The following is a 26,527-nucleotide window of genomic DNA, read 5'->3' as shown; positions in this document are numbered from 1 at the left end:
AGCCAGATACTATAAAATTAAGAGCTTTGCTACAGTGACCCAAAATATGAGACCAACAGGAGGACATGTGAGATGTCCTCCTTCCTATTGCATAATGATCAGCTCATTATGCAATAGGATGATGACACCTCACCTGTCCCCCTGTTGGTCCCATATTTTGGGTCATTGGAGATTTTTTCTAAAATTAAATAATATTAAGAATTTATCAAAAAATCTATCATTATTTTTCTTTTCGGGGAGAAAAATCATACGCGCTAATTTTTTTTTAAATAACCAACTAATAAGTTGTTTATAAAATAAATTGAGTTCTGTTATTAGATTACCAGTTATTTCATTAATATATCAGATTTGGGCCTGATCCAATTGCTCCATGGATCCAGGCTCAGTTCTCACTGACAATGCCACGTCAGATGCCATTCAGAGAGTGGCAACCCCGTAAATAACTGAACAAAGCATAGGTCGGTTGTCTATAAGAACCCGCTCCCGCTTCTTCCGTCTCTCCCGCCATTCGCAAAACGATCCATAAAATATCTCAAAATGGATCAAGAAATCCTCGAAAAAACCAAAGCCCTAGCGATCTCTGGCGATCAAAACGTTCCTTCGTCTCCATCATCCAATCCGTCGAGCTCAAGAACCGCCGCCGCCTCCATCAACCTCAATCCCGATGCTTCTTTGGTCGTTCCCCGACGGCGATCAGGGCTTCCGCCACGTCCTCCTCCATCTCCGGAGACCCGAGATCATAAGAATGCCTTCAATTGGAGCTTGAGATCAAGTAATTGGCTGGTCGATTCGTGTCAGATAGGATCGAATTGGAGAGGACCGCCGCTATCGGCCGATTCAAGTCAGGTTAAAATTCTTGCGCCTTAACCCTAACCATAACCTTAAGCCTAACCCTAACTCTAACCTTAATTTCAGAGTGGACCGGATCGGAGAGGATCCAAGATATCGAATGAATCAAATCGGAGAGGAGGGAAGAGATCGGCTGGTTCGAGTCAGGTGAAACTTCTCCCAGATGAAATCGCTAAGAAGATCGTTAATCAGGTAAAAATCACTTTTTAACTCGTTATTTTCCTTGGTACTTGCTTAGATTCTTGAGATTGTAGTCGATCGAGTGATTTTAGTGTTGAAATTGGCTTATTTTTTCCTGATAATTGTGCTTCTATAAGCTAATGCAGTTACTTTTGAGTATAAATCGCTTAATTAATTATGTAGGAGTTTGATGCTGAAGTTCTTTGAATTAAAGATTCTTGGTTGAACAAATTATAGTCTTGGAAATATATTGTGCCTTTGGTCAAGATACAGAGAGTGTGTGGTGATTTTTGAAATTTTGAGTTTCATCAGATAGGAGTTGTTTCTCTAGAATCCTTATTGTAGAAAAGAACCATTAGGAGCTGTTGGGAATTTAACGCCTAAACCCCTAATGCAACAGAAACGCAGTATAGAGAAAAATACACCAAGATTTACAAGGTTCGGCAACTGTCTACGTCCTCGGGAGCCACACAGTCAATTTCTTATTTAATCTAATAAGAAATTACAAATCAAGAGCAGATCCCTAAACTGAGATCTCTCAAATAAACACTGTAGCTACAGTGTTAATACCCACAATAAAGTCCCCTCTTCTCTTCTCTCTCTCTTCTTAAATCCCCTTTCAAAACACTGTTGAAAAGCTGGGATTAAATGGAAAATCGCTGCTGCGATTTTAGGAGAAAGAACGCTGCTGCGTTTTGAGGGTTTTTCACCGCCGCCAGAGAAAAGTCGGGGAGAAGGAGCAGCGAAACCCTAGGGTTGGGGTTGGCTTTTATAGCCGAAGCATTGACAGGCTGGCGACAGCCTGTCGCCAGCGGTTGCTCGGACGCGGGTGTGGGAGGCCAAAAAACGCGAGCGTGGGGGTGCTGAACGCGGACGTCGGAGTTCTGAACGCGGGGGTCGAGCCGCCAACACGTCGAGGATCGCGTTCGCCAAACGAGGGTCGCGTTCGCCAATTTTGAGCTCAACTGCTCGAGCTCACCATCGCGTTATCCTGGAGCTCGTCGAAGCTCCTCCGTCGTCGGAGGTTGGTATCCACCTCCAACCTAACAATCTCCCACTTGGAGACCAAACCGACGACAACAGGCTATCCCATCAAGCTCCTCTCCTGTGTGGCTCCGTCTTCATCATCTATGCATGAAGACCAACTGAAGTTGCACACAACTCCAGTTTCTGAAAGGTCGCTGCCTTTGTCAACATATTCGCTGGATCCTTTCTTCCTTGGATAATCTGTTGAAATCCTTTGACAACTCGTCGGGCTCTGTATCTTCTGGAACCATTCTACTCCTTTTTCACTCGATACACCCACTTGTTGTGACGTGCCTTCTTCCCCATGAGCAACTTAGCTAGTTCCCATGTCTGGTTGGAGATCAGAGATTTCATCTCTTCTTTCGCAGCAAACTCCCACTTGCTCGCATCTCCACTCTGACAAGCTTCATCAAAGCTTTCAGACTCTCCTCCATCTGTCAGCAACATATAATTCATGTATCTGCTGTTAGGCACAGGAGGAAGTACTTCTCCTTAATATCGGAGCTGGTGCGTCGGGCTTCTGCGCACCATTCTGTCCAACAGTCTCTTCTGGCTGAGGACCTTCTGCATTGGGTTCTTCCGAGAGGTTATCCGGGACATCATCTGCATCTACAAATATTGACTCACTTTCTGAGTCACCGTCATCTGTTTTGTGCATGTCCTTATACATCACCTTCTCGTTGAATATCACATCTCTGTACCTGATCACCTTCTTGTTTTCGTTGTCCCAAATACGGTAGCCGAACTCGTCTTCACCATACCCGATGAATGTGCATTTCTTAGACTTGGGATCAGGCTCATTCCTGCCTTGATCACTTATATGCACATAAGCTACACAACCGAAAACTCTGAGATGTGAGAGGGTTACCTCCTTTTCGCACCATACCTCTTCTGGTATTCTATGCTCCAATGGAACCGATGGACCTCGGTTGATCAAGTAAGCTGCTGTGTTGACTGCTTCTGCCCAGAACTGCTTTGGTAGGCCTGACTGCGTCCGAATGCTTCTGGCTCTTTCTGTCAAGGTTCTATTCATGCGCTCAGCCACACCATTGTGCTGAGGCGTGCCGGGCACGGTCCTCTCCATTCTGATACCGTGCTCATAGCAGAACTTCTTGAATCTGGTGTCTTCATACTCACCACCATTGTCTGTTCTGAGTTTCTTTACCCTCAAACCGGTCTCATTCTCGACCATGGCTTTCCATCTTCTGAAAGCCTCAAACACTTCTGACTTTTTCTTCAGAAAGTAGACCCACACTTTCCGAGAGTGATCATCAATAAAAGTCACGAAGTAGTGTTTCCCACCAATCGACGTGGTGGTTGTTGGTCCCCAAACATCTGAGTGAACAAGCTCCAGCTTCTGCTTCCTGGGGGGTCTGCTACTTGTCTGAAAGCTAACTCTCTTCTGCTTTCCAACTAGGCATTCTTCACACATATCAATCTCTACTGATTGTAAACCTGGGAGTTTTCCTTTTGTGTGCATAATCTTCATCCCCTTTTCACTCATATGACCGAGTCTCTGGTGCCACAGCTTTGAAGTCTAATTGCCTGCTGTAACTGAGATTGAACAACGTGCACCTGTTGTCATATACATGGTACCGGTCTTCCTGCCTCTGGCAATCGTCATTGCGCCTTTCGAAATCCTCCAGTCATCGCCATGGAAAGTCGTCGTATAGCCTTCACTAGCCAGCTGTCTTACTGAGATTAAGTTCCTCTTCAGGTCGGGAATATACCTGACATCCTTCAGCTCCCATACTGACCCATTCAGCTTAATCTTCACTACACCTTTGCCAATAATGGCACATGCTTGATCGTCACCAAGATATACATTTCCAAGGTTTCCGGGGATATACTTCTCGAGGAATTCTTTCTGAGAAGTAGCATGAAATGATGCTCCCGAGTCCAACACCCAAGAGTCCTCCTTGCTCTCCAAAAAGCATATCAGCGCATCATCTCCTCCTGAGGTGGAAGCAACGTTCACATCTGCATTTGCCTCCCACTCCTCCCGTGCACTCCTGCACTGATTCTTGTAGTGCTCGGTTTTCCCGCATTTCCAACACTCGATAGCCTTCGAACTGTTGGGATTTTTGGATTTGGATCTCCTATCATCTGATCCATTTCCTCCGGTTGAACTTCTACCTCTTGACTCTGTATGTAATACTGAAGAGGTTGTAGCTTCACCCGACTCTCTCCGTCGGATCTCCTCACTGAGAACCAGATCACGAACGTCGTCGAACTTCAACTTTTTCTTTCCCGACGAGCTACTCACTGCCGTGACTGTAGCGTTCCAACTCTCTGGTAGGGAAGACAAAAGGATCAACTCTCGAACTTCCTCATCAAACTCAATATCAACTGAACTCAATTGGGTCGTGACTGTATTGAGTTCATTGAGATGATGTGCTACCGATGCACCTTCCGCCATTCGCAGATTAAACAACCGCCTCATCAAATGGACTTTATTTGAGGCTGATGGCTTCTCATACATATTTGAGAGTGCTGCCATAAGACCCGCCGTGGTCTTTTCCTTTGCAATGTTAAAAGCAACATTACGGGTTAACGTCAAACGAATAACCCCGAGGGCTTTTCTGCCCAGAAGATTCCAATCTTCTTCCTTCATACCCTCCGGCTTCTTCCCCGAGAGTGGTTGATACAGATTTTTCTGATACAAATAATCCTCTATCTGTATTTTCCAGAATCCGAAATCTGATCCATCAAACTTCTCTATTCTCACCTTTCCCTCATCTGCGGCCATGGCTCCCACTTGAATCTGACTTCCTTTAGATCGTTTCACGCTCTGATACCAGTTGTTGGGAATTTAACGCCTAAACCCCTAATGCAACAGAAACACAGTATAGAGAAAAATACACCAAGATTTACGAGGTTCGGCAACTACCTACGTCCTCGGGAGCCACACAGTCAATTTCTTATTTAATCTAATAAGAAATTACAAATCAAGAGCAGATCCCTAAACTGAGATCTCTCAAATAAACACTGTAGCTACAGTGTTAATACCCACAATAAAGTCCCCTCTTCTCTTCTCTCTCTCTCTTCTTAAATTAACTTGGGCGATTCTTGGAGACATTTCTGTTGATTAAATTCTTTAAAATTACATGCTGTAAGCGGTTATTTGAGACGGAAGTGTTGAAAGCTTTTGGAGTGAAGGACGAGGTTAAGCAGTTATGCAGGGAGTAGTCTAGAGGTGCGTAGTTGGACTTGTCATGCTTGGTTTTATTTCTTGAAGTTCATTTTGTAGGCTGAAAGTCCTAAATCAAAGAGGATGAGTTTGACGTTGCAAGTGAGAAACATCCTCCCTAGCAAAGTATTAGGCTAGTATCAGGATAATGAAGACTAACCAAGTCATGAGGCCAAAGCTCCGTACTCGATTCACAAGACCAAGTTGATTGACCATAAAGAGGATTTCACAATAATTACATTGAAATTTTGATATGCATTAATCACCATAAAATACTATGTTTATGAATATATGATTGTAAACATCTTGATGCCACTGTTTTGTTTCTGTTTTGATATATTTACATGTTTATGCTCTTAATGCATTGTGCTTCCTGTATATTCGGTTTGAAATGTCAATGTTTTGTTTTCCTTTTGGTGTTTTTAAATGTTAAATGTGTCTGTATTCAATCATTATGGGTCAATATGCTCCCAATACTTTGTGCTTAATTTGATTTGAAATGATAGGTGGAATTCTACTTCAGTGATATCAACCTTGTTACTACAGAACTATTGAGGAAATTCATCAATATAGATCGTGACGGATTTGGTAATTCTCTGATGTTAGCCAATTTTCAACAATTCACTATCTTCGCCATGTGCTTTATCCCGTTTAGTTATGGTATATTGCATGAGTTCCTCAAACTTTCATGCTTTGTGTACTTTAGATGGTTTTGATGTATCTGTTAATTTATTGATTTCCAAATATTCGTGTTCATGTATCCTGCATATGACACAGACAAAAAAAAAATTCTAGCCAAATCCAATAGACCATTGGAACTAGATTAGTGTGATAAATTTCTTTATCATATTCTTATCGACCCTGCAAGTGAAGTCTGGTCTTATGACGAAATTGACAGTGAAGCATATTATGATGCTTATAAATTGGTTGCAAAGAGTTGGTTTATATGTTTCTACCTTCCCCTGACATTGTATTGTTATCTCAAAACTGGTTTCTCAATATAATTATAATAAACATTGAACAATAATTTTAGGGGGTGTTTGGTTGCACAATTTTATAGAAAAGTTTTCTTAAAATGTATGACAATGGTAATTCTGTAATTAAAAAATTTCTATAGATTTCCGTAAACTGTGTTTGGTTCAAAAAAAAATTACAGAAATGTTTTCTGTAAAGTGTAAAAAAGTATCAAAATTTTTAGAAATCAATTTCCTCTTAAAATGGACAGAAATCACCCAGAAATCTAACACCACATTGAAAATTTTCTATAAAGTTGATACTTTTCTAGAAATTTAGGGGGTGTTTGGTTCAATTTCTACAAATTATAGGAAATCTTGCTATTTTTTATAAAGTTATGGGCCATTTTCTTGTTTTGAACCAAACAAGCAAAGTAAAAAAAACAAGTAAATTGGTGTTGGGACAAACCCGGGGCCCAATAGAGCAGAATCGCAGCAATAGTAGAGCAAAAGTAGAGATAAAATGTTGGACACACAGATTTACGTGGTTCGGCACTTGATTGCCTACGTCCACGGGCAAGGATAGAAGAATTCACTAATTGCCTACGTCCACGGGCAAGGATAGAAGAATTCACTATGAGGAGAAAACTCTGGAGTTACAAACTCTCACTCTTTTCAAGGAGAAACTCTCTCTATTTTTTTTCCTCTCTCACTCTTCTATATAAGAAGTTGTTTCTGGGATGAGTTTTTCCTTAAGGATCTGGAGCCTATTTATAGGATTTGGAAAAATACTATGCACAATAAAATATTAATATTTTACTATAGCAGTAGGCTCCACCATTTTGTTTTCTTTTTCAATTGTCAAAAGGTGGGTGCTCTTGTCAAAAATGTGAGGCTGCTTTCGATGATGGTAGGTGCCTGACAATCTCCCACTTGAAGATTTGATTGAGCATTAATCATATCTTCACATCATCTTTCTATCTTGCCATCTTCATGTTGCTTACGTCTCCGTCAGGCCACACGAGGATCAACACCAAATAAATTTGTCGGTTTGAACTGGTTTTGTCAAAAATCAGCTAGGTTGTCTTTGGTGTGAATTTTCTGCATATCCACTGTTCCTTCTTCCACTTTCTCATGAACAAAGTGGTACTGAACTCGAATGTGTTTGGTCTTTGAATGAAAGGCTGGATTTCTTGCCAAATGCAAAGCACTCTGACTGTCACAAAATAGAGAAATCTTCTTTTGTTCATAGCCGAGTTCCTCCAGCACCATCTTCAACCACATCGCTTCTTTACTAGCTTGTGTAGCTGCTACATATTCTGCTTCTGTTGTTGAAGTAGCCACAACTGACTGCAGTTTTGAAACCCAGCTTACAGCTCCGTCAGCAAGTGCAAACACATAACCTGTGGTGGATTTGCTATTATCACGATCACCTGCATAATCAGAATCAACATATCCACTGACAATAAAATCAGATCCCCCATAACATAATGCAACATTTGAGGTTCCTTGAATGTATCTTAGAACCCTCTTTACAGCATTCCAATGCTCTTTACCAGGATTCGCCATGTATCGACTAACCACTCCTACTGCTTGTGCAATGTCTGGTCTTGTACAAATCATCGCGAACATTAAGCTTCCCACTGCTGATGCATACGGTACTCGAGACATCTCCATCATCTCTTCTTCACTGCTAGGACTCATACTGGAGGATAACTTAAAATTAACAGGAAGTGGGGTAGCAATTGACTTACAATCTTGCATGTTAAAACGCCGCAAGATTTTCTTTAAATAATTCTTTTGAGAAAGCCAAATCTTCCTATTAACTCTGTCTCGGTAAATTTGCATCCCTAGAATCTTGTTTGCAGATCCTAAATCCTTCATTTCAAATTCCCTAGCCAACTGAGCCTTTAATTCTTTGATACGATCTTTGTTGGGGCCTGCAACCAACATGTCGTCAACATACAACAATAAGATAACAAAGTTATTTTCACCAAACCTCTTGAAATATGCACAAGGGTCTGAATTAAGTCTGTTGTATCCAAGGCTCATGATGAATGAATCAAATCTCTTGTACCAACACCTCGGCGCCTGCTTTAGACCGTACAGAGATTTGTTCAATCTGCAAACCAAGTTCTCTTTTCCTTTTTCTTCAAAACCTTCTGGTTGGAGCATGTAAATTTTTTCTTCAAGATCTCTATGAAGAAATGTTGTTTTCACATCTAGCTATTCTAGATGTAGGTCAAATATAACGCTCATAGCCAGGACAATTCGGACTGTTGTTAGTCGAACTACAGGAGAAAATATTTCATTAAAATCAATACCTTCTTTCTGAGCATATCCTTTTACCACCAATCTATATTTCATTAAAATCAATACCTTCTTTCTGAGCATATCCTTTTACCACCAATCTAGCACGATACCGCTTCACTTGATCATCGCCATTTCGCTTGATCTTTTAGACCCATTTGTTTCCAATGGTCTTTCTTCCTTGCGGCAGTGACACAAGTTTCCAAGTCTTGTTCTTATGGAGAGCTTCAATTTCTTCCTGCATTGTTACCATCCACAAAGATGCATCTGTGCCATTTATAGCTTCATGAAAAGTTGATGGCTCTTCATCTTCTGTTAGAAGACAGTATGCGACATTACTCTCCGTAATATACTCCGAGTGTTAAGTCGGTGGTCTTCTCTCACGAGTTGACCTTCGAACTTCTGGAGTCTCGGCCTCGACTGGTTCTTGTACATCATGCTCCGGTGTCACTTCAGAAGAATTCAGATTATCTTCTACCTGCACAGCTACAGTCTCTGAGTCCTTCCTCGAACTGCTTTCTTTCTCTTCACTTTGTAGTTGGTTCTCTACAAAGATAACATCTCTGCTGATGATAACCTTGCGGGCAGTGGGATCCCACAGGCGATACCCCTTTACTCCATCAGCATACCCCAAGAATATGTATTTTCTGGATTTTGAATCCAGCTTTGTAATTTCTTGGGTATTGTACATTACGTACACTGGACTTCCAAATATATGGAGGTTGGAATAATCAGCTGACTTGCCAGTCCACATCTCCATCGGCGTCTTCAATTGTATTGCACTTGATGGAGATCGATTCACCACATAACAGGCGGTTTTTACTGCTTCCGCCCAAAAGACTTTTTCCAGATTTGCAGTAGCCAACATAGCTCTTGTTCTTTCCAACAGAGTTCTGTTCATCCGCTCCGCCACTCCATTTTGTTGAGGAGTATAAGCCGTACTGAATTGTCTTTTGATGCCTTCATGCTTGCAGAATGCTAGGAATTCACCGTCTGTGTATTCTCCTCCATTATCTGACCTTAAGCACTTGATCTTCTTCTCAGATTTAAGCTCGACCCGCGCTTTGTAGGCTTTAAAGACTGAGAACACATCCGCCTTCTTCTTGATAGGATACATCCAACATCTCCTGGAGTAATCATCAATAAAGGACACAAAGTACTTTGCTCCTAAGGATGTAACTGGTGCTTGCCATACATCAGAATGAACCAGTTCCAAAATAGCCTTGCTTCTAGATACATCAGAATGAACCAGTTCCAAAATAGCCTTGCTTCTAGAACTCGATGTGTTGAACTTCAGTCGATGCTGCTTGCTTGTAACACAATGCTCGAACTTCAGTCGATGCTGCTTGCTTGTAACACAATGCTCGCAAAATGGAAGAGCTACCGAATTAAGTCCAAGAAGCAGTTTCTGATCGGAGAGAACCTTCAAGCCTCGTTCTGACATGTGGCCTAGCTTACGATGCCACATCATGGTTTGTTCTTCTCCACGGCTGGTTGATGCCACACATGAATCAGCTTCCTGCAGAGTCTCTCCCTTGAGCATGTACAGATTTGCAGCTATCTTTTCTCCTTTTATCACCACAAGCGCCCCTCTAATAATCTTCATGACTCCATTTTCTATATGAGTCTTGCACCCGAGCTCATCTAATTGTCCCAAAGACAATAGATTCTTCTTCAAACCCTTCACATGTCGCACATCTTGAATGGTGCGTATTATACCATCAAACATTTTGATTTTGATAGTACCAATACCGCAAATCTCCAAGGCATGATCATTCCCCATGAATACAGATCCTCCTGAGATAGGTTCATATTTGTGAAACCAATCTCTCCGAGAGGTCATGTGCCAAGAGGCTGCTGAATCTAGAAGCCAGACATCAGCAAACTTCTTTCTGCCTTCATCAACAGTGGTTGCTTCACTGAATAGAATTTCACCATTCTCTGACGTGCTGACAACGCATCCTTGAGATGTTGATGGCTCTGAAGACTTTTTATCTCCACTCTTCTTGTTATGCCAACACTCCGATTTGACGTGTCCTCTTTTGCCACAGTTGTAGCATTTGATATTCTTCTTACTTCTTGATTTGGATCTACCATGGGTATGACTCCCACTGGAGCCACGTTCCGTTGATCTTCCTCTCGTCACCGACAAGGCCTCCGCTTGCTGCGAACTTGTCTGCCTGTCTTCCTTGTTCTTGCGCCGATTTTCTTCCTCCAGAACAGCGGCTGCAACATCGTCGAAGACTAGATTGTCCGTGAGGACGTTGTTCGTCAGGTTGATGATGAGTTGATCATACGAGTTAGGTAGACTCTGAAGTAGAAGTTCTGCACGTTCATTCGCACCAACTGTATATCCCAACGTTGTGAGTTGGGAGAACAGTGTGTTTAGGGTGTTGATGTGGTCGGTCATCGATGTAAATTCCGTCATCCTTAGAGTGTAAAATCTCCTTTTTAAGAAGATTTTATTGTGCATGGATTTCGCCTCATATAGCTTTGTTAGAGTATCCCAGATCTCCTTTGCTGTCTTCTTTTCCTCTATGCTTGACAGCACCCCGTCTGCTAATGCCAGATGGAGATTTGCAATAGCATTTTCGTCCATCTCGTTCCACTTCTTATCATCTGTGATGTCGTCCGGCCTTGCACCGATGGCCGCCAGGCAATTATCTTTTCTCAAGATAGCCTTTATCTTCAACTTCCACAGTGAGAAATTACTCCCGTCGAATTTCTCGATCTTGAACTTCGCCGCCATTGCTTCTACCATGAACAGTAACTTCTTACTATTTCACGTAAATAGTACTGTATTTATGAACAGTAACCGTATCCGTAAATAGTACCGTACTTATGAATAGTACCGTATTTGTGAACAGTATCGTACTCGTGAATAGTACCCGTCACCTCCAAAGGGTAAATGATAACCTAACTTATTTTCTGATGTGGAGGATCCACCTTTGGTGGCAGCCACAGAGCATACGATAAGTAGATATATACAAGTACCCTAAGTTGGCTCTGATACCACTTGTTGGAACAAAACCGGGGCCCAATAGAGCAGGGTCGCATAGAGATAAAATGTTAGACACACAGATTTACGTGGTTCGGCACTTGATTGCCTACGTCCACGGGCAAAGATAGAAGAATTCACTATGAGGAGAAAACTCTGGAGTTACAAACTCTCTCTCTTTTCAAGGAGAAACTCTCTCTATTTTTTTTCTCTCTCACTCTTCTATATAAGTTATTTCTGGGATGAGATTTTCCTTAAGGATCTGGAGCCTATTTATAGGATTTGGAAAAATACTATGCACAATAAAATATTAATATTTTACTGTAGCAGTAGGCTCCACCATTTTGTTTTCTTTTTCAATTGTCAAAAGGTGGGTGCTCTTGTCAAAAATGTGAGGCTGCTTTCGGTGATGGTAGGTGCCTGACAATTGGTACTTTTTAACTTCTCAAAACTTTTCCTATAATTTTTTTTAAGAAATACATGGAAATCATATTTTGGGTGGAAAACATTTCCTATAATTTGTAGAAATTGAACCAAACACCCCCTCAAAGCGGAGATGACATTTAAAGTATAATAATAACATCATAAAGTTGACTATACTGGCTTTTGACATGTCTTTTTTCTGTGCAGTGCCAATATCAGTTGTTGCGTCGTTTAAGAAGATCAGGGATTTAGTCACCAAATATTCTCACAACAAGAATTCAGTCACCAAACATTTGCTTGCTTATGCTCTTCAGTCATCATCACAATTGGTAAGTATCTCTGTTGGCTTTGGAGTTCAGAGAACTTCGTTCTCATCATACATCTTGTTCCTTCTGTGCTGTCGCAGTCTCTCCTCCCTGGGTCTTGTTCTGTGCCTTTAAAAGTGACAGGCATGCTATATTTGGCTATCATATGATAAACTTCTAATCATGTCAATCTTTGTCATAATTTTGATGTTATTAACTTATAGGTTGTTAGTAAAAATGGACAGAAGGTTAGAAGGAAGCATGGTATCAATGATTTATACGTGAAAGAATTGCAGGTTACATTCATTCCCCTTCATATGGGTGTTATGTTATCCTCTACTTTTATCCTCCCGATATGGGACTCTGCGATACATGTTTGTTCTTTCTTGTAGTCTCGTATTATTGTTGCTGAAGATTTCCCACCCCCCATGGCTCGTTATGTGCATCTTATGAAATTTTTTTGCACTGCTGGAAGGTACAGGAGATAGTGCTGACAATACTTTTACCTCTTAATTTGTTTCTTCTGTGACTATTAAGGGTTAAAATGACCGTGTTTCAGAGTGAAAAGCATTCGTACCTGCTACCCACCCACAGATCCAGTTATAGCTAAGATATCAGAAAAACCAGGCATTCACCTTCGAAGTAAGGTATGTTACTGTTCTTCTATCCGGCTGATTTGTGCCCCAAACATTCTGAATATTTTGAGGGATCTGTTAACTCTTCTCTACGTAGTTTTTTGAGTTCTTTTGTGGAATTTCAACTCTTAGTTGTTATTTTATTGATCCAGGTGTGCATTTCAGTTAGCATTACAAGGGGGATCCCTTATAGTTCGATCCAATGTTTGAAGCATTAGTCAGATACTTGTATGGGTCAGCCACATAATATCGGATTGTAAGCATGTTGGTCACATTCTATTGAAACCATTGGCACAGTAGATAATGGCCAATAATGACAAATATACATTGATATTGTCTCATAATGACTAGTAGAAGAGGGCATATGATATTTTAAAGTATCAAAATGTTTATTTTCCAGTGTTGGTATTGGGAAAAAGAAGAATTAACAGTGAAGCTCAGCTTGTGATTAAACTAATCTATTCTATGTGATGATACTTCCGTTTTGAAAATGTTGAAACCCCTGAAGCTCCATATGCCAATAATAAAAAAAGGGGAATCAACCATGACTTGTACTGAGATTTCAAACCTTGGTCTAATCTTTCTATGGATGAAATTTTATGCACATGAAAAGTTTCCTCATGTAATGTACTCTTACAAGATGTCATCCTTTATCAATAATATAAAACATGTTTAACAATATAAAACATGTTTATATATAGAATTCTGATGTCCTGTGACCCATAAACAATATATTAGGAATAACTGAGTTATATAAATGAATATGTTAACTAACAGAGTTAATCTCTTAACTAACAGTACATTATACGTAATGAATATTGACCCTGAGTTGTTATGCGAGTGTATCCTATCTCATTCCTACTCAAATTCAGTAGAATTGGAAAAGAGAGGCGCCCGGTTTCTGCTCAATCTTTCTTTCCTTAGTTGATCCTCTCAAGTGTTGTCCTGGATTTCTTTATTCACTAGTTACAGGAGTCCCCTACCAAAAAGACTAAACTCAGTATACACTAAAATGTAAGATACTCTATAGCAATGTTTGTCGAGTTCTCGTGTTTAAATTCTCCTTATCATAGCATTTACAAGCTAAATTGGGCTTCTCAATTCTTACCTTAGATATCTAGCTGAAAGTTTTTTAAAGACAAAATACTAATGTAGGGTTGTCAGTTACCTGGATCTGGATTGGATGCCACCTTTTCCATGTACCGTGAAAGATTTTCTGCAGTGGCAAGAATTTCAATTATTCTATGGAATCTTCAAAACAAATGGAAAACGGAAAAAAAGGGCGGGACGCGTTGTCAAATACTAATGGCTAGTTGGTGTTGGGAATTTAACGCCTAAACCCCTAATACAACAGAAACGCAGTATAGAGAAAAGTACACAAAGATTTAACGAGGTTCGGCAACTGCCTACGTCCTCGGGAGCCACACAGATAATTTCTTATTAATCAAACAAGAAATTACAATTATAAGAGCAGATCAAAAATGAGATCTCTCAATTAAACACTGTAGCTCCAGTGTTAATAATTAAAGGGTATGAACCCTTTCAATTCTCACTTGAGAATAAATGAATACCCCACTATAAATACACCCTCTTTAATGATCTCTCTCTCCTCTTAAATCCCCTCACACCGGAGATTTATCACAAATCGCTGCTGCGATTTTGGGCAGTTCGCCGCCGCCGCCAGAGAAGAAATCGGAGAAGGGGGAAGCTCTACTGAAACCCTAGGTCGACGGGGGAGGGGTTTTATAGACGGAAATGACAGGCTGGCGACAGCTGTCGCCAGCACGCGAGACGGTCCTTCTTTGACGCCAAGTTACGCAGGCCCCGAACGCAAGGTCGGACCCCCCAAACGCAGAGCTCCGCCATCGCCAAACGCGGCTTAGCTCGCCCAAACCAGAGCTCGCCATCCGCAAACGCAGAGCTGAGCTCCGCCGGCGACCATCGACTTCTCACCTGGGCTACGCCTGCGTCCGACATCGAGCTGTCGTGAGTCGTCGGAGCTCCTCGTCGCCGCGCGAGAACGGTTGTTTCCACCCACTTCTAACAATCTCCCACTTGGAGATCAAACCGCCGTCAATCAGGCTATCTCATCAAGCTCCTCTCCTGTGTGGCTCCGCCCTCATCATCTATGCATGAAGGCCAACTGAAGTTGCGCACAACTCCAGTTTCTGAACTGTCACCGTCTTTGTTAACATGTCTGCTGGATTCTTACTTCCTGGAATCTTTTCCAGTTTCAACACGTCATCTTCCAACAGGGATCTGATGAAGTGGTACCGAAGCGCAATATGCTTCGTTCTAGAATGAAATGCTGAATTTTTCGCCAAGTGTATCGCACTCTGGCTATCACTGTGCAAAACATTCTTCTCCTGTTTGAATCCCAGCTCTGTCAACAAACCTTGAAGCCATATCATCTCTTTACTGGCTTCAGTCACTGCAACATACTCAGCTTCTGTAGTGGATAGGGTAACGATCTTCTGTACCTGTGACATCCAACTAACAGCTGTAGTTCCAACGGTGAATACATAGCCGGTGGTGCTTCTTCGGTGATCAACTTCGCCGCCGAAGTCTGCATCTACGTACCCTTGCACTTCTACCTCTCCCTTACCAAAGTGCAAACACTTCTGTGTGGTGCCTCGTAGATATCTCAGAATCCACTTGACCGCTTCCCAATGAGCTTTTCCTGGATTCGACATAAACCGGCTGACCACTCCCACTGTATGGCCAATGTCTGGTCTCGTACAGACCATAGCGTACATCAAGCTTCCGATAGCTGAGGCGTAAGGTACCTGAGCCATACTCTCTTTCTCTTCTTCTGACTGAGGAGACTGATCCTTCGATAAGCGAAAATGACTGGCCAAGGGTGTGCTCACAGGCTTGGCGTCGCCCATGTTGAATCTCTGCAAAACACGGTTGATGTACTCCGTCTGAGATAACTGCAAGAGACCTCTCTTCTTATCTCTCGTGATTTGCATTCCAAGGATCTTCTTCGCTGGACCCAAGTCCTTCATGTCAAACTCCTTTGACAGCTGCTGCTTCAAACTCTTGATATCCTCCATATCTGCTCCTGCAACCAACATATCATCAACATACAGCAGTAGGATGATATAGCTGGACTGATATCTTTTGAAGTAGCAACAGTGGTCGGCGTTGCACTTCTGGAAACCTTCCTTGTGCATGAAGCCGTCAAACTTCTTGTACCACTGTCTTGGGGCTTGTTTCAGGCCATACAAGCTCTTCTTGAGTCTGCACACCAGGTTCTTTTTCTTCTTTTCTTCTGAGAAACCTTCTGGCTGGTGCATGTATATCTCCTCTTCTAGATCTCCGTGAAGAAACGCCGTCTTCACGTCTAACTGCTCGAGATGAAGATCTTCAATTGCTACAATACTCATCACGGTCCTGATAGTATTTAGCTTCACCACGGGAGCGAAAATATCGGTGTAGTCAATTCCTTCCTTCTGCTGGAAACCTTTGACAACTAGCCGGGCTTTATATCTTCTGGAACCATCCTGCTCCTCTTTCACCCGGTACACCCATTTGTTGTGGAGTGCCTTCTTACCCGTGGGCAACTCAGCTAGTTCCCACGTCTGGTTTGATATGAGAGACTTCATCTCATCTTTCATTGCAAGCTCCCACTTGCTCGCATCTCCACACTGACAAGCTTCATCAAAGCTTTCAGGCTCCCCACCATCTGTCAACAACAGATAGTTCATGTATCTCCTGTTGGGTACAGGAGGACGAGAAGATCTTCTTAATATCGGAGCTGGTGCGTCGGGCTCCTGCGCACCATCTTGTCCAACAGGCTCTTCTTGCTGAGGACCCTCTGCATTGGGTTCTTCCGAGAGGTTACTCGGGACATCATCTGCATCTACAAATATTGACTCGCTCTCTGAGTCATCTGTCTTGTGCATGTCCTTGTACATCACCTTCTCGTTGAATATCACATCTCTGCTCCGGATCACCTTCTTGTTTTCGTTGTCCCAAATGCGGTAGCCGAACTCATCTTCACCATAGCCGATGAAAGTGCATTTCTTTGACTTGGGATCAAGCTTATTCCTGCCTTGATCACTAATATGCACGTAAGCTACACAACCGAAAACTTTAAGATGTGAGAGTTTTACCTCCTTTCCGCACCATACCTCCTCTGGTATTCTGTGCTCCAATGGAACCGATGGACCTCGGTTGATCAAGTAAGCTGCTGTGTTGACCGCTTCTGCCCAGAACTGCTTCGGTAGGCCTGACTGTACTCGAATGCTTCTGGCTCTCTCCGTCAACGTTCGGTTCATTCGCTCAGCTACTCCATTTTGCTGAGGCGTGCCGGGCACGGTTCTCTCCATTCTGATCCCGTGCTCATAGCAGAACTTCTTGAATCCGGTGTCTTCATACTCACCGCCATTGTCGGTCCTGAGCTTCTTTATTCTCAGACCGGTCTCATTCTCGACCATGGCTTTCCATCTTCTGAAAGCCTCAAACACTTCTGACTTATGTTTCAGAAAGTAGACCCATACTTTCCGAGTGTGATCATCGATAAAAGTCACGAAGTAGTGTTTCCCACCAATCGACGCAGTGGTGGTTGGTCCCCAAACATCTGAGTGAACGAGCTCTAGCTTCTGCTTCCTGGGGGTTCTGCCACTTGTCTGAAAGCTGACTCTCTTCTGCTTTCCAAGTATACATTCTTCACACATATCCATCTCCACTGACTGCAGTCCTGGGAGTTTTCCCTTTGTGTGCATGATTTTCATCCCCTTTTCACTCATATGACCGAGTCTCTGGTGCCACAGCTTTGAGGTCTCATTGCTAGCTGCAACTGAGATCGAACAATGTGCACCTGCTGTCATATACAGGGTACCAGTCTTCTTGCCTCCGGTAATTGTCATTGCGCCCTTTGAGATCTTCCAATCATCTCCATGGAAGGTTGTGGTGTATCCTTCGCCAGCCAACTGGCCTACGGATATTAAATTCTTTCTCAGGTCGGGAATATGCCTGACATCCTTCAGCTCCCATACTGACCCGTTCAACTTAATTTTCACTACGCCTTTGCCCACAATAGCACATGGTTGATCATCACCAAGATATACGTATCCAAGATTTCCGGGGGTATACTTCTCGAAGAATTCTTTCTGAGAGGTAGCATGGAACGACGCTCCTGAATCTAACACCCAAGATTCCTCCTTGCTCTCCAAAGAGCATATCAATGCGTCGTCTCCTCCTGAGGTGGAAGTGACATTCACCTCTGCCTTCGCTTCCTTCTCCTTCTGTGCGCTCTTGCACTGATTCTTGTAATGCCCGGTCTTTCCACAATTCCAACACTCGATAGCCTTCGAGCTGTTGCTTGGATTCCTTGATTTGGACCTCCTGTCCTTTGATCTACCTCTGTAGTTTGATTTTCCTCGTCCGTTTCCTCTGGTTGAATTTCTACCTCTTGACTCTGTATGCAATACTGAAGAGGTTGTAGCTTCACCCGTCTCTCTCCGTCGGATCTCCTCGCTGAGAACCAAATCACGAACGTCGCCGAACTTCAACTTTTTCTTTCCTGACGAGCTACTCACAGCTGTGACTGTAGCGTTCCAACTCTCTGATAGGGAAGATAAAAGTATCAACGCCCGAACTTCATCATCAAACTCAATCTCAACTGAACTCAATTGGGTTGTAACCGTATTAAGTTCATTGAGTTGTTGTGCTAGAACTCAATTGGGTTGTGACCGTGTTGAGTTCATTGAGGTGTTGTGCTACTGACGCGCCTTCCGCCATTTTCAGATTGAATAACCGCCGCATCAAATGAACTTTGTTCGCGGCTGATGGCTTCTCATACATGTTTGAGAGTGCTGCCATAAGACCTGCCGTAGTCTTCTCCTTCGCTATGTTGAACGCAACATTGCGAGTCAACGTCAATCTGATAACTCCGAGGGCTTATCTATCTAGAAGGTTCCACTCTTCTTCCTTCATAGAATCCGGCTTCTTCCCCGATAGTTGCATTTTCCAGAATCCAAAATCTGATCCATCAAATTTCTCAAGTCTTATTTTCCCTTCATCTGCGGCCATGGCTCCCACTTGAATCTGACTTCCTCTAGATCGTTTCACGCTTTGATACCAGTTGTTGGGAATTTAACGCCTAAACCCCTAATGCAACAGAAACGCAGTATAGAGAAAAGTACACCAAGATTTAACGAGGTTCAGCAACTGCCTACGTCCTCGGGAGCCACACAGATAATTTCTTATTAATCAAACAAAAAATTATAATTATAAGAGCAGATCAAAAATGAGATCTCTCAATTAAACACTGTAGCCACAGTGTTAATAATTAAAGGGTATGAACCCTTTCAATTCTCACTTGAGAATAAATGAATACCCCACTATAAATACACCCTCTTTAATGATCTCTCTCTCCTCTTAAATCCCCTCACACCGGAGATTTATCACAAATCGCTGCTGCGATTTTGGGCAGTTCGCCGCCGCCGCCAGAGAAGAAATCGGAGAAGGGGGAAGCTCTACTGAAACCCTAGGTCGACGGGGGAGGGGTTTTATAGACCATCTCTGCTCCTGATCACCTTCTTGTTTTCGTTGTCCCAAATGCGGTAGCCGAACTCATCTTCACCATAGCCGATGAAAGTGCATTTCTTTGACTTGGGATCAAGCTTATTCCTGCCTTGATCACTAATATGCACGTAAGCTACACAACCGAAAACTTTAAGATGTGAGTCTTACCTCCTTTCCGCACCATACCTCCTCTGGTATTCTGTGCTCCAATGGAACCGACGGACCTCGGTTGATCAAGTAAGCTGCTGTGTTGACCGCTTCTGCCCAGAACTGCTTCGGTAGGCCTGACTGTACCCGAATGCTTCTGGCTCTCTCTGTCAACGTTCGGTTCATCCGCTTAGCTACACTATTTTGCTGAGGCGTGCCGGGCACGGTTCTCTCCATTCTGATCCCGTGCTCATAACAGAACTTCTTGAATCCGGTGTCTTCATATTCACCGTCATTATCGGTCCTGAGCTTCTTTATTCTCAGACCGGTCTCATTCTCGACCATAGCTTTCCATCTCCTGAAAGCCTCAAATACTTCTGACTTATGCCTCAAAAAGTAGACCCATACTTTCCGAGAGTGATCATCGATAAAAGTCACGAAGTAGTGTTTTTCACCAATGGACGCGGTGGTTGTTGGTCCCCAAACATATGAGTGAACGAGCTCTAGCTTCTCTTTCCTGGGGGTTTTGTCACTTGTCTGAAAGCTTACTCTCTTCTGCTTTCCAAGTAGGCATTCTTCACACATATCCATCTCCACTGACTGCAGTCCTAGGAGTTTTCCCTTTGTATGCATGATTTTTATCCCTTTCTCACTCATATGACCGAGTCTTTTGTGCCACAGCTTTGAAGTCTCATTGTCTGCTGCAACTGAGATCAAACAACGTGCACCTGCTGTCATATATAGGGTACCAGTCTTTCTGCCTCGGGCAATTGTCATTGCGCCCTTTGAGATCTTCCAATCATCTCCATGGAAGGTCGTGGTATATCCTTCGCCAGCCAACTGGCCTACGGATATTAAATTCTTTCTCAGGTCGGGAATATGCCTGACATCCTTCAGCTCCCATACAGACCCGTTCAACTTAATTTTCACCACGTCTTTGCCCACAATAGCACATGGTTGATCATCACCAAGATATACGTATCCAAGATTTCCGGGGGTATACTTCTCGAAGAATTCTTTCTGAGAGGTAGCATGGAACGACGCTCCTGAATCTAACACCCAAGATTCCTCCTTGCTCTCCAAAGAGCATATCAATACGTCGTCTCCTCCTGAGGTGGAGGTGACATTCACCTCTGCCTTCGCCTCCTTCTCCTTCTGTGCACTTTTGCACTGATTCTTATAATGCCCGGTCTTTCCATAATTCCAACACTCGATAGCCTTCGAGCTGTTGCTTGGATTCCTTGATTTGGACCTCCTGTCATTTGATCTACCTCTGTAGTTTGATTTTCCTCGTCCGTTTCCTCTGGTTGAATTTCTACCTCTTGACTCTGTATGCAATACTGAAGAGGTTGTAGCTTCACCCGTCTCTCTCCGTCGGATCTCCTCGCTGAGAACCAAATCACGAACGTCGCCGAACTTCAACTTTTTCTTTCCCGATGAGCTACTCACTGCCGTGACTGTAGCGTTCCAACTCTCTGGTAGGGAAGACAAAAGTATCAACGCCCGAACTTCATCATCAAACTCAATCTCAACTGAACTCAATTGGGTTGTAACCGTATTAAGTTCATTGAGGTGTTGTGCTACTGACGCGCCTTCCGCCATTTTCAGATTGAATAATCGCCACATCAAATAAACTTTGTTCGCGGCTGATGGCTTCTCTGCGTTAGTTTTCCTTCTATGGTTGAACGGCAACATTGCGAGTCAACGTCAATCTGAAAACTCCGAGGGCTTAATCTATCTAGGAAGGTTCACTCTTTCTTCTTCATAAGATCCGGCTTTCTTCCCGATAGTGGGTGATACGATTTTCGATAGCAAGTATCCTCTATTCTTATTTTCCAGAATCCCAAAACTGTCCATCAAAATTTCTCAAGTCTATTTCCAAGTTCTTATTTTCCCTCATCTCGGGGGCCATCTCCACGTTGAAATCATTCTCTAGGATGTTTCACGCTTATAACCGTTTGTTGGAATTTAACGCCTAAACCCTAAATGCAAAGAAACGCAGTATAGAGAGTACACAGATTTAACGAGGTTTTCAGCACTTTGCCTACGTCGCTCGGGGAGCCACACAAATATGTTTTAAATAAGAACAAATTATAATATAAAGAGGCGACAAAATGAGATCTCTCAATTAACCATACCACAGTGTTATAATTTAAAGGGATACCCTCAAAATTCTCATGAGAATAAATGAAACCCCACTAATCACCCTTTAAATGACTCTCCTCCTCTTAATGCCCCTCACCCGGAATTATCACAATCGCTGCTCGATTTTGGGCAGTGCGCCGCCGCCGCCAGAGAGAGGAAACGGAGAAGGGGGAAGCTTACTGAAAACCAGCGACAGGGGAAGGTTTTATAGACGAAATGAAAGGCTGGCGCACCGTCCCCACCAAGCCAACGCGAGCGTCTCTTGGACGCCAATTCGCAGCCCGAACGCAGGGTCGGAACCCCCCCCCAACACAGAGCTCGCCATCGCCAAACGCAGAGCTTGCCATCGCCAAACGCAGAGCTCGTCATCGCCAAACGCAGAGCTCGAGCTCGCCTGCGACCATCGAATCTCACCTGGGCTACGCCTGCGTCGACATCGAGCTCGTCGGAGCTCATCGGAGCTCCTCGTCGCCGGCGGAGGTTTGTTTCCACCCCCAATTCTAACAGTTGGTAGAATCAAGCAGGTGTTTGTAACTTCAAAATATTCCACATTTTAATTATTAATTTATGCCCCCTTATTTTATCTTGGTTTTCTCTTTCTGTCCTTTTGTCTTAACTTTCTTTGAAAGAAATATGCTTTCTGTCCTTGTTAGCATGGTCAGTACTCAGACATCCAAGCACCTACCAGGGGAAAGTGTGTCCGACTGCATTTCAATCCAGATGAGCATATTAGTTAATAGTCACACAACTTTTCTATATAGCGCAGATGCAATCTCTTTTAGATTCCTTGACATATGGAGATTATTTAGCAACGATGTTTCAATTTATGAGTATAGTTCCATTTGTTTAAGGGGTGTCACATGTTAATTTTCTCATGGACGAATTTATGTTTTATACATGTTCATGTATATGTATTGTATGTACATATATATAAATGTCTATTTCTGTTTGTTGTTTCTCTTGTAGTTGCATGCATTTGTGGAATATGAGACTACCGAAGGTGCTCAAAAGGCGGTATGGTGCTTATTACTATTATACATCCAGATTACTGTTTACGAAATTATATCCTCCTTGCTTTCACACTCTAACTACTGCATTTAGTTTTATGTATTAATAGGTGGCTGACCTCAATGAGAACTCGGAAAGTGGGATTAAAGTTTGTTTGTTTCTGGATGTCATGGTACTTATTATTTCATCTCTCTGATTATGCAGCGAGAATATACTCTGTTACTCAGTTATTGTATAACATTCCTCTTTTCCTTCTTGAATTGTTCTAGTCTTCTAAATAATTTTTTGGAACAAACATTAACTTGGAATATAGTTAAAACAAGGGGCAGAACAAGAAAGCAAGGAAAGACAAGAAGTTGATGGTAACAAAGAGACGGAGGTATCAATGTCCGACGAACCAAATCTCGAGCAAGTGGAACATCCTGAACTGCTTCCTGAGGCATCAGATATTCCTGCAGAGTGATCTCTTTGTACCTGGTCTTTGGTTACAAGTATAAAACAATCAACAGCTTCAGCTCCAATTGTACAAAGGGGATCCAACATTGGCGAGGTACATATGATTGAAAATTTATCTTTTTCCTTTACGAAATATCCAACATTGGCGAGGTACATATGATTGAAAATTTATCTTTTTCCTTTACGAAATATACTTCATCTTAAACAGTTGGTTTGAATTTTCATGTAAAGGCTCAAAACAGTTGTATTGGTGGAGCTACTGTGAACTTGCCAACGGTGTATAGTTGTACAGTTTGAAAAGAAATACTATGAATTCTGAGATCTTCTGATACATCCTAATCTGAGATCTTCCGATACATGCAGGTGCACTGATGCACACCTAATCTGATATCTTCTGATACATGCTCTTTTATATTTTCCCTTGTCTTTCTTTCGTTCTTTTGTTTATTTTTAATAATGACTTAAAATTTCTGTTTCTTTCTCTGACTGAGCATATATTAATTAGATAGCTGGAAGATGAGGCTCCTTCCTATATGATATTCCATATAGGGGCCTGGTTTTGAGTTATTTAACAGTTTATTTGTGGCAGATATAAGTAACATTTACCGTGTTAAGTTCCAGGTTCATTAATTTTTATCAAACCAGACGGTTTGAGTTGGAGCTGGACTAGGCTTTTAATTCCTTTCCTGTGGTGGTTTTGGGGCTGGCATAGCTGAACAAGCTTAGGGATGAACTTTGTGATTTTTATTTATTCAACTTCTAATCGCCCGATTAGATGTGATTCATTTGGATTTTCTATTTTGAATTGATATAGCTTGGGGAGTAAACATGAGGTTTCAGTTGAATATCTTGTCTGTCTTGACTGGAGGACCCCAAGCTAAAAGATTGTGTTGGAAATTTCACCCTGTCACCCATTATCATCTGTGATCTGAAACAGATGTATTGGCTTTAAGTCTTCTCTAGTTCATCTTTTAGTTAGAAAGATTTCCCTCATTGTTCACAATATACATCTATGTTGGGATAATCAAACACAAAACCAAAAAAATAGAGAGACGATCACAAACACACAATGTTTACGTGGTTCGATCAAATTGATCTACGTCCACGGCAAGAAAGGAGTTTCACTATATTCAATCTCTCAATACAACCCACATACAAAAATTTGAGCGGACTCTCTTTTGTTTTGCTCTCTTTCATAGTTGTAAACACACACTGAGAGTTTTAAGAGAGAGTGAGAGATTGTGAGAATCCAGCAGAAGAGAAGTGAGAGCGACATCTTGACAACGACCTCCTAATCAATCACTTCTCTTCTCCAACGTTTTCAACAATTGCGGACTCTTCTTTGATTCTTTTGCTCCCAGAGATTTAAAGAGATTTGAAATGGGTCCCACCCATTTTGGATTCAAGCCAAAAATCAACAATCTATAAATAATCAGGTGTAATAGACTAACGTTTTTTATTAAAAAAAATAAAACAAAATAAATTGGGTGCGACGGAGAAGTATTTCAACTAGTCCACTAATTTCAATTCCACCACGAAGAATGCTGATACACTTTTCCCTGTTTATGCTTATGTCTGGGATCATTAAAGGTCCGTTTCACTACAACAAAACTCCAAAGTCATGGCGACGGTCTATAGACTATAGAGTTATAATTTGATACTTTAAAATCAGAGTTTAAGCAGAAATTTTCGTGAGGGTTGGATATGCCCGCACCGATGGAGAGGCCTTATGGGGCCTCCCTATCACTACACCAAAATTGTGATGGCTGAAAAGATCACATTCATCCGATGGGCATCACGGCTGCCTGAACCCTGTCCCTCTCATCTGGCATTTATTGAAGCCAACAAGGCTAGCATAACCGAGCACTCCACACCCAAGAACAGTTTGTTAATCACACGTAAGTGATCGTAGTTAAGTAGTGTCTTTGATTTCTCTACATATATGATGTGTGATCTGTGCTCTTTGTTTTTTCTATAACTTTTCTTTGAACGATTGATCGAGTTTTGTGTTACAGCCTGTTGGTGTGCCGTGCCACAGTGTTCCCTGTTTCCTGCAAGGAGCCGAAAAAAATATGTGAGTACTGCCCTGTTCATTTTCACTTCTTTGTTGTGTAGAAATATGAAATTATATCACCGAATCATCAATCATGCCGCAATGATACCTCCATTACGTTTTATATTGATAGCTAAGCATCGACGCCACTGTTTCCATAGTTAACCCCCATCTATATATGTCAAATAAAAACCTCCATGAACACCAAATATCGGTACCCAATCAAGTACATAGTAATCACAAAGATTGTACTGACATCCAAAGTGACCAAATATCGGTACCAAATCAAGTACATAGTAATCACAAAGATTGCACACTGACATCCAAAGTGAAACAAAGGTACACCAAACTCTTATTATTCTTACAATCACAAACCATACGCCCTACATAACAAGGTCTTTTTATTCATAGTAATATAAGTCCCATGAAGAGAACGCAACCGCATTGTGCCTACTATTAGTGATCAGGGACATACAACAGCACAGAGACGGCAGTCTGTGGGAGTCGTGAGGAAAACGCAGCACTGTTCAGGCGGCGTGCACCTTCCTGAACTCATCTCTGGATCATCTTCAGACTTTATCATGATCGCTACAAATTTACAAAACACATAACATAGAGTTAAGGACATACAACCAATATTAATTAGTATGGATTAGCTGCAGATTTACCGTAAAGTTCTCTGCTCAGTGTTGAGTGTTGAGGATTATAACTTTATACTCTTAACATTTCCTACCTGCTTGAGCCCTCTTTTCATTGACCGGGACTCACATAATTGTATTTTTCTAAATACTATTAAAAGTGATATTTGTAGTCTGTTATTACCATGCCCATAATTTTTTTTACTAGCACTAGTTCCCCTGATGTCTAAACATAGGTATCTCTCCGTCATCAATATTTGTATTCTTGTTGGTGTGTTAAACACCTATAATGGTAAAAGTTCTCTCCGCAGCGTAATGAGATATTAGGATCTCTCTTTTAAACCCACTGACATCACATGACATCCACACACGAATCGTACAGAATATGGGAAGATATCTCCATTTTGGGATCAGGAAATCAAAATTTTAGCAAAAAAGGTAAGGATAATAAATCACTAAATCCTTTTATAGTACTGCATGGGATGTAAACAATCCTATTAGTAAAACCACATGAAGAAATGAGAAAGAGAAAAGAAGTCACTTTCGATTCTTCATTAGAGGTCTCGGAAGCAGAGGAAGGTACAACTTCCGTCAAGGAAGTCAGAAGCAAAGCCAGGTGAGTAATAAAGCAACAGCCTTCATGACGCTAGATATTGTATACAAACTGAAGCACGCTT

The 26,527-nt window shown here is 42.0% G+C and overlaps 1 protein-coding gene and 1 pseudogene across 3 annotated transcripts; both read left to right on the top strand.

Moving 5' to 3' along the window:
* Nucleotides 520–23,456, top strand: LOC109830167 (la-related protein 6B-like). 3 transcript variants are annotated; one of them, XR_002244217.1, is made up of 10 exons: nt 520–846; nt 916–1,041; nt 5,752–5,833; nt 12,137–12,258; nt 12,459–12,530; nt 12,627–12,709; nt 12,794–12,881; nt 22,662–22,709; nt 22,797–22,875; nt 23,017–23,028. XR_002244217.1 is itself a non-coding variant. In XM_020397341.1 (10 exons), the coding sequence occupies exons 1-10, from the start codon at nt 538–540 to the stop codon at nt 23,164–23,166; spliced, it is 1,143 nt and encodes a 380-aa protein (XP_020252930.1). In that variant the 5' UTR covers nt 520–537; the 3' UTR covers nt 23,167–23,456. The 3 variants fall into 3 exon arrangements, 2 of the variants coding, with proteins under 2 accessions (XP_020252930.1, XP_020252931.1); XM_020397341.1 differs by having other exon boundaries at nt 22,813–22,875; nt 23,017–23,456; XM_020397342.1 differs by lacking the exons at nt 22,662–22,709; nt 22,797–22,875; nt 23,017–23,028 and adding an exon at nt 13,022–13,215.
* Nucleotides 24,740–26,527, top strand: part of LOC109830166 — a 7,593-nt pseudogene continuing 5,805 nt past the window's right edge.

Source organism: Asparagus officinalis, chromosome 2 (genome assembly GCF_001876935.1).
Source record: "Asparagus officinalis chromosome 2, Aspof.V1, whole genome shotgun sequence".
In the NCBI taxonomy this organism is placed as follows: Eukaryota; Viridiplantae; Streptophyta; class Magnoliopsida; order Asparagales; family Asparagaceae; genus Asparagus; species Asparagus officinalis.
Note: the sequence above shows the minus strand (reverse complement) of the source record. Positions and strands in the feature narration are given on the sequence as shown.